Source organism: Hemitrygon akajei, chromosome 6 (assembly GCF_048418815.1).
Source record: "Hemitrygon akajei chromosome 6, sHemAka1.3, whole genome shotgun sequence".
NCBI classification, from domain to species: Eukaryota; Metazoa; Chordata; class Chondrichthyes; order Myliobatiformes; family Dasyatidae; genus Hemitrygon; species Hemitrygon akajei.
In genome coordinates this window covers 9,636,584-9,651,098 of record NC_133129.1, presented here as the reverse complement: position 1 = coordinate 9,651,098, position 14,515 = coordinate 9,636,584, and the positions used below count along the sequence as shown (strand labels likewise).

The following is a 14,515-nucleotide window of genomic DNA, read 5'->3' as shown; positions in this document are numbered from 1 at the left end:
CATTAGGAAGTAAAAGTTGGATTATGAAAGGAAGCTGGTGACTAATATCAAAGAAAATACTAAAAGCTTTTTTAAGTATATAAAGGGTAAAAGAGAGTGGAGGGTAGATATAGGACCAATTGAAAATGATGCTGGAGATATTGTAATGAAAGATGCAGATATGGCAGAGGAACTGAATGTGTATTTTGTATCAGTCTTCACAGTGGAAGGCATCTGCAGTATACCGGAGAATCAGGGAAGTGAAGTATGTGCAGTGAAAATTACGACTGAGAAGGTGCTCAGGAAGCTTAATGGTCTGAGGGTGGATAAATCTCCTGGACATGATGGAATGCACCCTTTGGTTCTGAAGGAAGTATCTAGAGAGATTGCGGAGGCATTAACAATGATCTTTCAAGAATCAGTAGATTCTGGCATTGTACTGAATGACTGGAAAATTGTAAATGTTACTCCGCTATTTAAGAAGGGTGGGAGTCAGCAGAAAGGAAACTATAGACCTGTTAGTCTGCATCAGTGGCTGGGAAGTTGTTGAAATCGATTGTTAGGGATGAGATTATGGAATACCTGGAGGCACATGACAAGACAGGCCAAAGCCAGCATGGTTTCCTGAAAGGAAAATCCTGTCTGACTAGCCTACTACAATTTTTTGAGGAAATTACAAGCAGTGTAGACAAAGGAGATGTAGTAGATGTTGTGTACTTGGATTTTCAGAAGGCCTTTGACAAGGTGCCGCACATGAGGCTGCTTAGCAAGATAAGAGCCCATGGAATTACAGGGAAGTTACTAGCGTGGGTGGAGCATTGGCTGATCAGCAGAAAACAGAGAGTGGGAATAAAGGGATCCTATTCTGGCTGGCTGCCGGTTACCAGTGGAGTTCCACAGGGGTCAGTGTTGGGACCATTGTTTTTTGCGATGTACGTCGATGATTTGGACTATGGGATTAATGGATTTGTGGCTAAATTTACTGATGATACAAAGTTAGGTGGAGCGGGTAGTGTTCAGGAAACAGAGAGACTGCAAAGGAAGTTTCTCCTCTGTAGAGAGAGTTAGTGCACCAAGTTCCTGCAAGTTCATATCATGGATGATGTCACCTGGTCCCTCAACATCTCTTCCTGAACAAGAAGGCACAGAATCACCTCCACTTCCTAACGAGGTTCCTGCACCCCTATCTTAACTGAGTTTTACAGAAGCACCATTGATAGCATCCTAACAAGTTGCATCTTCATCTGTCATGGGAGCAGCCAAGCATTGGACCGAGAGTTCCTACAAAGGACTTGAGAATGGCTGAGAGGGTCATAGGGGTTTCCATACCATCAATTAGGGACATTTATCAGGAGTGTTACATATGCAGAGCCCTTAGAATTATCAAGGAATTCACCCATTCATCCAGCATCCTCTTTGACTTTCTACAATCAACCAGGAGACTCTGATGCACAAGAAAAAGAACGGTCGGGATGGGAAACTATTTCTTCACTCAGGCCATTAGGCTTCTGAACTCCCTGCCGCATCGCATCCAAAGTGTCACCACTTGCTCTGTTCTGTACCGGACAATATTTAATTTATGCACTTTACTTTGTTTACTTATGTGTAATTTCACCTGTAGATTTTATCCTTACTTTCCTAAGTTATTGTGTATTTCATGTGTTTTATGTATACTACTGTGTTTTACACCCTGGTTTGGAGAAACATTGTCTCATTTGACAGTATACATGTATATAGTTAAATGACAATAAACTTAACTTGATTTGACTTGACTATAGGCCAGTTAGCCTGACTTCAGTGGTTGGAAAGAAGTTGGAGTCGATTGTTAAGATTGTGGTTTCAGGGTTGTTTATTTGGATTTTCAGAAGGCCTTTGACAAGGTGCTGTAGATGATGTTGCTTAACAAGATAAGAGCACATGGTATTACAGGAAAGGCACTAGCATGGAGAGAAGATTGACTGACAGGCAGGAGGCAAAGAGTGGGAATAAGGGGGCCTTTTCTGCTTAGCTGCTGGTTCTAGTGGTATGCTGCAGGAGTAAGTGTTGGGGCTGCTTCTTTTCACATTGTACATCAATGATTGGGTTGAAGAAATTGATGGCTTTGATGACAAGTTTGCAGATGATACAAAGATAAATGGAGGGGCAGGTAGTGTTAAGGAAGTAGGGTGTCTGCAGAAGGAGATAGACAAATTGGGAAATGGGCAAAGAAGTGGCAGATGGAATATAATGTAAAGTGCATAGTCATGCATTTTGGCATAAGACCGTAAGACATAGGAGCAGAATTAGGCCATTTAGCCCAACGAGTCTGTTCTGCCATTCCATCATAGTTTATCTCAGATCCCACTCAACCCTATACACCTGCCTTCTTGCCATATTCTTTGATGCCCTGACTGATCAGGAGACGATTAACTTCCACCTTAAATACACCAACAGACTTGGCCTCCACCGCAGTCTATGGCAGAACATTCCACAGATTTACTACTCTCTGTCTAAAAAAATTTCCTCCTTATTTCTGTTCTAAAGGGTTGCCCCTCAATTTTGAGGTTGTGCTCTCTGGTTCCGGATACCCCCACCATAAGATACATCCTCTCCACATCCACCCTATCTAGTCCTTTCAACATTTATGAGATCCTCCTACATTTTTCTAAATTTCAGTGAATACAGGCCCAAAGCTGCCAAATGCTCTTCATATATTAACCCCTTCATTCCCAGAATCATCTTTCTCTGGACTCTCTCCAATGAGATTTGGGGCCCAAAACTGTTGGCAGTACTTCAAGTGCAGCCTGACTAGTGTCTTATAAAGCCTCAGCATTATCTCCTTGCTTTTATATTCTATTCCCCTTGAAATGAATGCCAACATTGCATTTGCCTTCTTTATCACAAACTCAACTTGTAAATTAACCTTCTGAGAGTCTTGTACGAGGGCTGCTAGGTCCCTCTGCATCTCTGATGTTTCAGCCTTCCCCTCATTTAGATAATAGTCTGCACTATCGTTCCCTTTGCTAAAATGCATTTTCATACACTTCCCAACACTGTATTCCATCTGCCACTTTTTTGCCCATTCTTCCAATTTGTCTAAGTCCTGCTGTAATTGCATTGCTTCCTCAGCACTACCTATCCCACCACCTAAACAATGTGAAACTTCTCAATGTGAAAAGCTGTGGTCCCAATACTGACCCCTGAGGAACACCACTAGTCACTGGCAGTCAACCAGAAAAGGCCCCTTTTATTCCCACTTGCTGCCTCCTGCCTGTCAGCCATTCTGCTATCCATGCCGGTATCTTTTCTAAATGGGGAGAAAATTAAAAAATCAGAGAGGCAGAGGGACTTGGGATTCCCCGAGGGTTAACTTGCAGTTTGAGCTGTTGGTAAGGAAGGCAAGTACAACGTTAGCATTCATTTTAAGAGGACTCGAACACAAAAGCAAGGATATCATTCTAAGGCTTTATAAGGCATTGGTCAGGCTGCATTTGGGAGTATTGTGAGCAGTTTTGGGTCCCTATCTATGAAAAGGTGTCCTGGCATTGGAGAAAGACCTGAGGAAGTTTACGAGAATGATCCCAGGAATGAAAGGTTTAACATAGGAAGAGCATTTGAAGGCTCTGGGTCTGTACTTGCTGGAGCTTAGAAGAATGAGGGGGGATCTCAGTGCAACCTATGGAATATTGAGAGGTCTGGATAAAATGGATGTTGAGAGGATGTTTCCCTTAGAGGGGGAGTCAAGGACCAGAGGGTGCAGCCTCAGACTGAGGGATGTCCATTTAGAACAGAAATTATAAAAATTTCTGTTGCCAGAAGGTGGTGATTCTGGAATTCATTGTCTGAGATGGCAGTGCAGGCCAAATCATCGGGTATATTTAAGGTGGAGGTTGACAAGTTCTTGATTAATCAGATTGTCAAAGGTTACTGGGAGAAAGCAGGAGAATCAGCTGTGATGGAATGGCAGAGCAGAGTCAATGGGCCGAATGGTCTAATTCTTCTCCTATGTATTTTGGTCTTCTATGTCAGATTAGTGGAATCTCCCTCTTTGCCTCAGGTAGTATCTCCTAATGTCAGCTTCAGCCAATCTGAGTACTTGCTCTGACCTATGTTTCTGACTGGCCCACTCTCACAACAGCATATCCTTGTAGCAACTCCTTGCACTGTTGTGAATTTTAAACCTCTCCTAACACTCAGACCTCAGATCCGCCTGTATGGCCAGAATTGTCTGTGTTTACCTCCATGTAACCAGTTCCCCTGAAGGACCACTTCTCCTATTAAATATGCTTACTTTAAAAGAATACATATTACCTGTTAATTATACATTCATTCTTTAAACGTTTGTCATCGACATACCTTGTAATGTAGCTTCCAAATGTATCCCTTAGCTGGTTTACACCTCATTGCTTTGTTTTAGTTTTATTCACACTTTCACCTGGTTTCATACGGAACCAGATCTCTCTCAGTTTCTTTGAGAAGTACAGACAGTTCACACACCTGTGGATAAGTGAGCGAGCACCACGGCTCAGGGAAATTATCTGATCCAAGATCCTGCGAAATCAGGTCCTGTAAGGTTTCGATAAACACTCTTCTTGTCATAAAACCTGCAAAATGTAAGTGGACAATTGTCCAGGTTAATGGAATGACTGCTCGCAGGGTACCTAGTCCCTGAGCTACTCCTGTAGCCATGGAGTTTATGTGGCTGGTTCAGCTGATGGTCTTGACAATGATGGCTCTCAGGGTATGCAGGTGGCATCAAACCTGGCGGTGAAGCACATTATTTAATGATCAAACATCATCCATAATAGAATCAATGAAATACCACAAAAATGGAAGATAACAAACTTAACAAAGACAAAAAGAAAGAAATAATAATAGTAACTAAAGAAGGAATAAATATCAAGAACATGAGATGAAGAGTTCCTGAAAGTCCATAGGTTCTGGGAACATTTCAATGATGGGGCAAGTGAAGTTGAGTGAAGTTATCCCCTTTGGTTCAAGAGCCTGATGGTTGAGGGGTACTAACTGTTCCTGAACCAGGTGGTGTGAGTCCTGAGGCTTCTATACCTTCCTCCTGGTGGCAGCAGCGAGAAAAGATCATGACCTGCGCGGTGGGGACCCTGATGAGGAATGCTGTTTTCCTGCAACAACACTTCACGTAGATGTGTTCAGTGGTGGGAAGGGTTTTACCCATGATGGACTGGTCCGTATCCACTACTTCTTGTAGGATTTTATGTTCAAGGGCATTGGTGTTTCCATACCAGACTGTGATGCAGCCAGTCAATATACTCTTCACTACATACCTATAGAGGTTTGTCAAAGTTTTAGACGCCATACTGAATCTAAGGAAGTAGAGATGCTGCCGTGCTTTCTTCATACCAGGCCCAGGACAGGTCCTCTGAAATAATAACACCGAGGGATTTAAAGTTGCTGACCCTCTCCATCTCTGATTCCAATGAGGACTGGCCCATGGACCTCTGCATTCCTCCTCCTGAAGTCAATGATCAGCTCCTTGGTCTCCTTGACATTGAGTAAGGTGTTGTGACAACACTCAGCAGGTTTTCAATCTCTCTTCTGTTTGCTGATTTTCACCACCTTTGCTTTGGCCTGTGACAATGGTGTGGTCAGCAAGCTTGAATATGACATTGGAGTTGTGCTTAGTCACACAGTCGTAAGTATGAAGTGAGTAGAGTAGGGGACTGAGCACACAGCCTTATGGTGCACCCATGCTGATGGAGATTGTGGAGGATATGCTGTTGACTGGGGTCTGCAAGTAAGGAAATTGAGAATCCTTTTGCATAAGGTAGCATTGAGGTCAAGGTGTGAAGTATATTGATTAGTTTTGAGGGAATTTTGAGTATTGAATGCTGAGCTATGATCGATAAAGAGCATCCTAATGTATGCATCTTTGCTGTCCAGATGTTCCAGGGTTGAGTGAAGAGCCAGTGAGATGGTACCTTGTCAAAGGCCTTATTAAAGTCCAAATATACAAAACCCACTGCATCCCCTCTATCTATCCTATGTGTAATCTCCTCAAAGAATTTCAACAGGTTCGTCAGGCAGGATTTTCCCTGAAGGAAACCATGCTGACTTTGTACTATCTTGTCCTGTGTCACCAAGTACTCCAGGACCTCATCCTTAACAATCGACTCCAACATCTTCCCAACCACTGAGGTCAGACTAACTGGTCTATAATTTCCTTTCTGCTACCTTCCTCCTTTCTTAAAGAGTGGAGTGACATTTGCAATTTTCCAGTCCTCTGGAAACATGCCAGAGTCCAATGATTTTTGAAAGATCATTACTAATGCCTCCACAATCTCTACCACTACCTCTTTCAGAACCTTAGGGTGCAATTCATCTGTCCTGGGTGACTTAGGTCTGTATCCTTAGGTCTTTCATTTTTTTGAGCACCTTCTCCCTTGTAATTGTAACTGCACCCACTTCTCCTCCCTTCCACTCTTCAACATCTGGCACACTGCTAGTGTCTTCCACAGTGAAGACTGATGCAAAATACTCATTTAGTTCATCTGCCATCTCCTTGCCCCCATTATTATTTCTCCAGCTTCATTTTCTAGTAATCCTAGATCCACTCTCATCTCGCTTTTATTTTTACATACTTGAAAAAGCTTTTACTATCCATTTTGATATTGTTTGCAAGCTTGCTTTATTACACACCCTGTGGGTATCTTGTGACTGTCTTATGACCATGATGTAATTGAGTATCTGGTGAGCATGATGTAATGGTCTTGTGATGGTGGGATGATGTAATTTCCAGCCAGTGTGAGGTCACACGATGTAATTTTCCCGCAAGTGAGAGGTCACGTGATAGCCTGTTCCAATAGGTATAAAATGGGAAAGCCTTGCTGTGATGCAGGTTAGTTCGTTATTTAATTCGTCAGTTAGTCCGTTATGCTGCGTATTCATCTCATGATGCAGTTTTGTTTTAAAGTGGAGTTTTACTTTCTACTGTAGGTGGTACCAGTAGTTTTTAAAATCACTGCCAGTTATGTTTGATGTATCTGTGATTCAATTTTAAAGTCTAAGTATTAGACAGTGAAGATTTGCCGAAGTGTGGGAACCCAAAGGATCGAGTAAAGTTGGTGTCGTCGGCGGTAATACAGGGTTGACCTTGTTGGATTTTCACTCCGGAAGTAGTAACCTGCATCCGAGATAGCCCCTGCATTGAGAAAGCAGAAAGGGCTGGGCACAGCGTTATTCACCAAGGAAAAGGTCAGTTCCTTTAAGCGTTTTTATTTCCTTCGTCGTGAATCCTTCGGGCAAGGCATATTTTGGCTGAGATCAGCAGTAACGTCACATCGTCGAGGAATTCGTTACTTCAGGAAAGTCTCTCCTAATTGACTGTATAAATCATTTGGACTTTCGCATTTATCACTTTAAGAACTGTTTGAGTTGCCATACAGCAGTTTACTTCTGGTTAAGTTAGTCGTTTGTTTACTTTTCATTTGTTGTGAGGTGAGTTTAAATAAATGGTTATTTATTTATAAAACTGGACTCAATTCTATATTCATTGTTGCCGGATCGTACAGGTTTCATATTTCACCTTTTCCCTCCCAATGATTCTTTCTGTTGCTGTCTGTTGGATTTTAAAAGCTTCCCAATCCTCTGTCTTCCCACTAATTTTTGCTTTGTTGTATGCCCTCTCTTTTGCTTTTACATTAGCATTGACTTCCCTTGTCAGCATGGTTGTACTATTTTGCCATTTGAGTATTTATTTGTTTTTGGAATACATGTACCCTGAACCTTCCTTTGGCCAACTCCTCTCATATCACTGTAACTCCCCTTACTCCACTGAAATACTGCTACATCAGACTTTACTTTCTCCCTATAAAATTTCAAGTTGAATTCAATCATATTGTGATCACTGCCTCCGAAGGGTTCTTTTACCTTAATTGCCTCCTGTTCATTACATAATATCCAATCCAGGACAGCTGATCCCCTCGTAGGGTCAACGACAAGCTGCTTTAAAAAAAAAACATCTCGTAGGCTTTTCCATAGATGCTGCCTGGCCTGCTGAGTTCCTCCAGCATTTTGCGTGTATTGCTTGGATTTCCAACGTCTGCATATTTCTTTTGCTTATATAATCTTGATGGGCAGAGGCAAGGACAATGGTTGCAGATCTTTTATACAGGGTAGAGGGAGTCTAAAACTAGTAGGCGGATGTTTAAGGTGAGGGGGGAAACAATTTCAAAAAGACTTGAGGGCCAGAGGGTGAGTAAGTGGAATGAGCTGAGCTGCCAGAGAAGGTGGTAGAGGTGGGTACAATTACAATGTGTGAAAGATACTTGGACAGGGAAGTTGAAGGGATATGGGCCAAGGCACCTCGGCCAGCATGGATGAGTTGGGCCAAAGGGTCTGTTTCTGTGTTGAATGTGAATGGGAAGGTGAGTAGGCACTCCCTTGCCAGAGCGTGTAGTGGTCCTACTGAACCCAGCTTCACCTGCTGAGGAGGTACCAGAGTTAACCAAGCTATGACGACCAGAGGAGGGATGAATTACACAGCATATTGAAAGACTTATGGGATCAGAAGGAAGTCTTAACCACTGCACTGCACCGGCTGCACAGGTGGAAGGTCAACTGAGGAAGATCTGTACCAGCAAGGCGGTGGGTCCGGATGGAGTTTCCCCACGATTACTGACGGCCTGTGCGACTGAGCTGGGAGAACCACTACAGCGCATCTTCAACATGAGCCTGGAGCAGAGAAGAGTACCCAGACAGTGGAAAACATCCTGTATTGTCCCGGTACCGAAGAAACCACAACCAAAGGAGTTGAATGACTTCAGACCTGTTGCCTTGACGTTGCACGTGATGAAGACCATGGAGCGGCTGATAATACAGAATCTGAGGCCACAAACCAGGCACGCCCGGGATCCTCTTCAGTTTGCGTATAAGGAGAAGGTGGGAGTGGAGGATGCTATCACGTATTTGCTGCACAAATCCCTCTCTCACCTAGATGGGGTCAGTGGTGCTGTGAGGATTACATTCCTGGACTTCTCTAGTGCCTTTAACACCATCCAGCCCAAGATCTTAAGGCACAAACTAACGGAGATGGGAGTAGACTCTCACATGGTGGATTGGATAGTGGACTACTTGACAGATAGACCTCAGTATGTGCGGTTGGGAGACTGTAGGTCTGACACGGTGGTCAGCAGCACAGGAGCGCCGCAGGGGACCGTGCTCTCTCCGGTCCTGTTCACCCTGTACACATCAGACTTCCAATATAACTCGGAGTCCTGCCATGTGCAGAAGTTCGCTGACGACATGGCCATAGTGGGGTGTGTCAGGAATGGACAGGAGGAGGAGTATAGGAAACTGATACAGGACTTTGTGATATGGTGCAACTCAAACTACCTGCGTCTCAATATCACCAAGACCAAGGAGATGGTGGTGGACTTTAGGAGATCTAGGCCTCATATGGAGCAAGTGATCATTAATGGAGAATGTGTGGAGCAGGTTAAGACCTACAAGTATCTGGGAGTGCAGTTAGACGAGAAGCTAGACTGGACTGCCAACACAGATGCCTTGTGCAGGAAGGCACAGAGTCGACTGTACTTCCTTAGAAGGTTGGCGTCATTCAATGTCTGTAGTGAGATGCTGAAGATGTTCTATAGGTCAGTTGTGGAGAGCGCCCTCTTCTTTGTGGTGGCGTGTTGGGGAGGCAGCATTAAGAAGAGGGACGCCTCACGTCTTAATAAGCTGGTAAGGAAGGCGGGCTCTGTCGTGGGCAAAGTACTGGAGAGTTTAACATCAGTAGCTGAGCGAAGGGCGCTGAGTAGGCTACGGTCAATTATGGAAAACTCTGAACATCCTCTACATAGCACCATCCAGAGACAGAGAAGCAGTTTCAGCGACAGGTTACTATCGATGCAATGCTCCTCAGACAGGATGAAGAGATCAATACTCCCCAATGCCATTAGGCTTTACAATTCAACCACCAGGAGTAAGATATGTTAAAGTGCCGGGGTTGATTGTATTTAATGTATTTAAGTAAACTACTTAAGAACTTTTTAAAAGCTATTATTAATGCTTTTTGAGAGAGTGATTTAGATGCATATCATATTTTTACTGAGTTAAGTATTGTATGTAATTAGTTTTGCTACAACAAGTGTATGGGACATTGCTAAAAATGTTGAATTTCCCCATGGGGATGAATAAAGTATCTATCTATCTATCTATCTATCTAATGTTTATTTCTCCAATCAGTAGCCTGCTTATTGACAATCTGTATGACTTTATAATAAAGCTTTAAAAGTAAATTTTGAACCAGGCTGTTCTCATTTAATTTATAAAATGCTGAGGAAATAGAAACAGAAATGTGTAAAAGGCAGGCAGCGATGGAGTGCCATGTACAGAGTAACATGTCCATGTCCTGCCTAACTGTCACCCCCATCCCAACAGTCTGATTCCTGCCAGTGTATCCCTGTCGACCCCTCCCAGTTTGCTGGCCACCTGTTGTGAAGACTGGTGAGGTGTGCTGTGGGTGTGGACCAGCTCCCCCACCCCCCCACGTCGTGATCCCTACACGTCCCCCTGACAGCAGGCACCGTCTCTGGGAGCTCACCTGTGGGTGACAGCAGGGTGAAATGCTGCACGAGGTCCTGGAGCTGCTGCACTCTGAACTCGCCGACCTTCGGCCTCTCCCTCGAGGGCAGGTGTGGCGGTGGAGGGGGGTCCGGAATCAGCTTCAGGTCCCCATTGATGACGAACTCCTTGCTTCCGAGCACGAGTGGGAACAGGATCTTGGAGCCAGTCTGTATGTGTTCCAGTCCCACAGCAAGCAAGGCAGCAATGCTGATAGGAAGTGCAGGGGAGAAAGCCTGTCAGCACCAAGGCTGTTCACACAGTGAGAACTCGCTCAGCATCATCGAGGTAGCAGGAGATAAACACAGACCCTTCAACCCCCTCTCACCAGCACCCCTTCAGAGTAAGAATTGGGTTCAATATCATGTGAATATGTTGTGAAATTTGTTGTTTTACAGCAGCAGTACATTGGAATACATAATAATAAAAGCTCTACATTACAAAAAGAGAGAGATATATATATATTTATATTTATTTATTTATTTATTTATTTATTTATTTAACCAAGTTGTGCAAAGAGAAAGTAAAAAAAAGTGATAAAGTGTTCATGAGTTGATTGTCTATTCAGAAATCTGATGCAGGGGAGTATGCTGTTCCTGAAACTGTCTTCAGGCTCCTGTACTTTTTTGATGGTAGCAATGAAAAGGCATGTCCTGCGTGATGGGAATCATGATACCTCACTCTTCCACTCCAAGGTTATTTCACACATGTCCACCTCGCTCCACACTCCACACTCACTCTCCTCTTCACCCCTACATGTCAATGGCATCATAGGGAAAATTGCAGTCAACAGTGGGAATGGGAGTGGAGAGTTGAGAGGGCTGCAATGATTAGAGGGGTAGAGGTGGGGAGGGGGCAGTGATGGAGTGTTCAGCTTGAAGACTAACTTCTGCCATTTTGATAAAGTTTGAGGTGAGACAAGTGTCCTCATCTGGAAGTGCCAGGAAGGTATCTGAGTTCTGAAAGTGGATACCGTAAAGATAATTACTGTATGAGGATTTACACTGGGATTTTGGTAAGCCGGAGAAGTGGCTGAGAAATGGCAAATGGGAAATGGAGTTTAATTCAGATAAATTGCATTTTGCGGAGACAAATGAGGTGGGACCTCCACAGTGACTGGTGGGGCCTGGAGTGTGGTTCCCTGAAAGTGGCTTCACAGCTAGACAGGCTGGTGAAGGCTGCTTTTGGCATTTTGCTCTTCAAGTGTCAGGACGTTAAGTTTATAGAAGGCGGGATGTTATGTTGCATTTGTACAAGACATTTGGAATATTGTCTTTTGTTTTGGTCATCCTGGTACAGGAAAAATGCCATTAAGCTGAAAAATGAGCATAGGAGATTTACAAGGATGTTGACAGGACTCGAGGGTCTGAGTTATGGAGAGAGCTCCACAGAGTGGCCCGTGGACAAGCGTTATCATTAACGGCTTAAAGGAACTAACACCCCAGCTGGGGGGGAGGGAGTGAAGGGTGCTGGAGGAGTCAGGGTGTGGGGGAGGGGGGAAGAGAGGGGAACCATCCTGTTATTACCTGTCCATCTCCTGCAGGAACTGGGTGCCGAGCCAGTCCTCCATGGTGGTAAAGACATCACCTGCCTTGGACTTCAGATCCTGGATTGTCATCAGAGCTTTGAGTTTGATCAGAGCAAGACGGGTGGTGACTGCAGCCACTGGAAAGACATTAGACCGAGAATCAGGGCGAGGGTCAACCATATGCATGGAGCTGAACTCTGGGGATGCACTGGTCTCTGGCGAGTTGCTGGGGCTGTGCTGGTGGGTTGAAGAGGTCAGGGGTCATTGGAGGCTGCACCAGCAGGTTGGGGGGGGTAGGGGCTGCAATTGCGGGTCGGGGGTAAGGGGCTGTACCGGCAGATTGAGGGGGCTGCAACGGTGGGTCGGGGGGGTCAACAGTGGGTCGGGGGTGGGGTTGCAACGGGTTGGAGTGGGATGGGTCTGCACTGGTGGGACGGAGGGGTGGGGCTGCACCGGCGGATCAGGGGGAGCTGCAGTGGTGAGTGAGAGGAGTAGGGGATGGACTGAATTGAGCTAATCTTGACCGCTGCTCTCACTCACCCTCATCCTGCAGTGCTCCAAAGTACTCAGTGTAAATGTGCTCCCTCAGTTTCCTTCTGCTGACTTCCTCTGGGTTCTCACCCAGTGCCGGCAACATGGGCGTGGTGGATCGGGGGCCTGCAGACACACAGGGACAAGTGAAACACGGCCAACTTCACACTGCACAGGGAGCCCCATCCTCCCCAAGCCATCGCAGAACCTGTGCACCTGCCTACAGCCTCCCCAGCCCCATTCCCTGGCCCTGGCACAGCATAGCTTCAAGCTTCAAGACACTGGCCTTTCTTCTTCTCAGCAGACTTTTTCTTCCCGTCTTTTCCAGCTGAGGACTTTGGCTGGTCTTTCTCCTTGTCTTCCTTCAGCTTCTGCTCTTTCTTGTCCTCATCCTCCTTCAGTTTCATTTCCCTTTGGACCTGAAGCCAAGCAAGATGGTAAGGGTCAGAGAGAAACAATGAGGGTGTGTTAGCAAAGCATGGGCAAAAGTGCTTCACAGACAGGGGTTGCCTGTTTAATAGAGAGGATAGGGTATCTTGGGTTAAGTGGCAAAGATCAGGAGGAAGCGAGAACCAAGGGGACGTGTCCATGGACGTACAAGGCCTGTCTGTACCTGCTTTGTGCAGGAACCACTCAGCTTTCCCACTCCCCAAAACCCCACAGATTCATACAGCACAGCAACAGAGCCTTCAGCCCACCTAGTTTGTGCCAAACTATTTATCTGCCTCATCCCATTGACCCATAGCACTCCAATCCATGTACCTCATTCCACACTCTCATCACCATGAGTGAATAAATTCCCCTCATGTTCCCCTTAAACATTTCACTTTGCACCCTTAACATATGACCTCTCGTTCTGGTCTCACCCAAGCTCAGTGGAAAAAGTCTGCTTGCATTTACCCTATCTATACCCCTCATAATTTTGTATACCTCTATCAAATCCCCCCTCATTCTCCTATGCTCCAGGAAATAAAGTCCAAACCTATTCAACCTTTCCCTATCACTCAGGTCAAGTCCCAGTAACATCCTTGTAAATTTGATCTATATTCTTTCTTTTTTTTTGTAATTAATTTTTTTATTGAAGTTTATCATCAAACAACCATTTCCATAAGATGTATTTCAGACATAGTACATATGTATCATATATATCACAAACCTCCACAAAGTATTTATCTGAGGTATACACTTATAGAAAAGAGCGGTAAGAAAAAACAAGCAAAAGGAAAGAACTATGTACAAGTAGGGAGTGATCCTTTTTTACAACATATTCATTGATTTGTGAGAATAAAATCAGGCCTATGAGGCATTATGTAGTTAAACCATTTTTCCCAGTATGAATCAAATTGATTAACAATTTATGATTAACAGATGCTGTTATCTTCTCCATTTTGTAAATGTCCATTGTAACTTCCATCCATGTTAAAGTTGGGCTCTCCTGTGATAACCATTTCCTAGTAAAAGTCTTTTTACCAGCCACCAACAGTATATTCATTAAATATTTATCTCTTTTCAACTATTCTTGAGGTATATATCCAAAATATATGGTCTTACTCTCTAAGGGTATTTCACATTTAAAGATGTCTTGTAGGGCATTGTGTATCCCCCTCCAATAGTCTTTGATAACAGGGCAGTTTCAAGAAATATGATAATGATTTGTATTTTGATTTCCACAATTTCTCCAGCAAACAGGGAGGTTATCATAATGGGATTTCTGAGAGGGTGCAATAAAATATCTTATCAAGTTTTTCCATCTGAACTCCCTCCATTTCTGTGAACTGGTACACTTCCATTGATATCTCCATATTGTTGTCCATTCTTCCTCAGATATAATTATCCCTCCTTCCTTCTCCCATTTTGTTTTAATGTATGAAGTCAAATGTGTTTTAAGATTTGACAACC

General features: G+C 44.2%; 1 protein-coding gene across 5 annotated transcripts in view; it reads right to left on the bottom strand.

The window, feature by feature from the left end:
* spef2 (sperm flagellar 2) overlaps window positions 1-14,515 on the bottom strand; it is a 685,307-nt gene that overhangs the window by 28,084 nt on the left and 642,708 nt on the right. For all 5 annotated transcript variants that reach the window (XM_073047840.1, XM_073047842.1, XM_073047843.1 and 2 more), the window contains exons 30-34: window positions 12,903-13,035; window positions 12,626-12,742; window positions 12,084-12,222; window positions 10,538-10,767; window positions 4,456-4,562 (exon numbers count right to left, since the gene is read on the bottom strand). In XM_073047840.1, coding sequence (XP_072903941.1) covers window positions 4,456-4,562; window positions 10,538-10,767; window positions 12,084-12,222; window positions 12,626-12,742; window positions 12,903-13,035 — 726 coding nt within the window. The remainder of the gene's footprint in view (window positions 1-4,455; window positions 4,563-10,537; window positions 10,768-12,083; window positions 12,223-12,625; window positions 12,743-12,902; window positions 13,036-14,515) is intronic.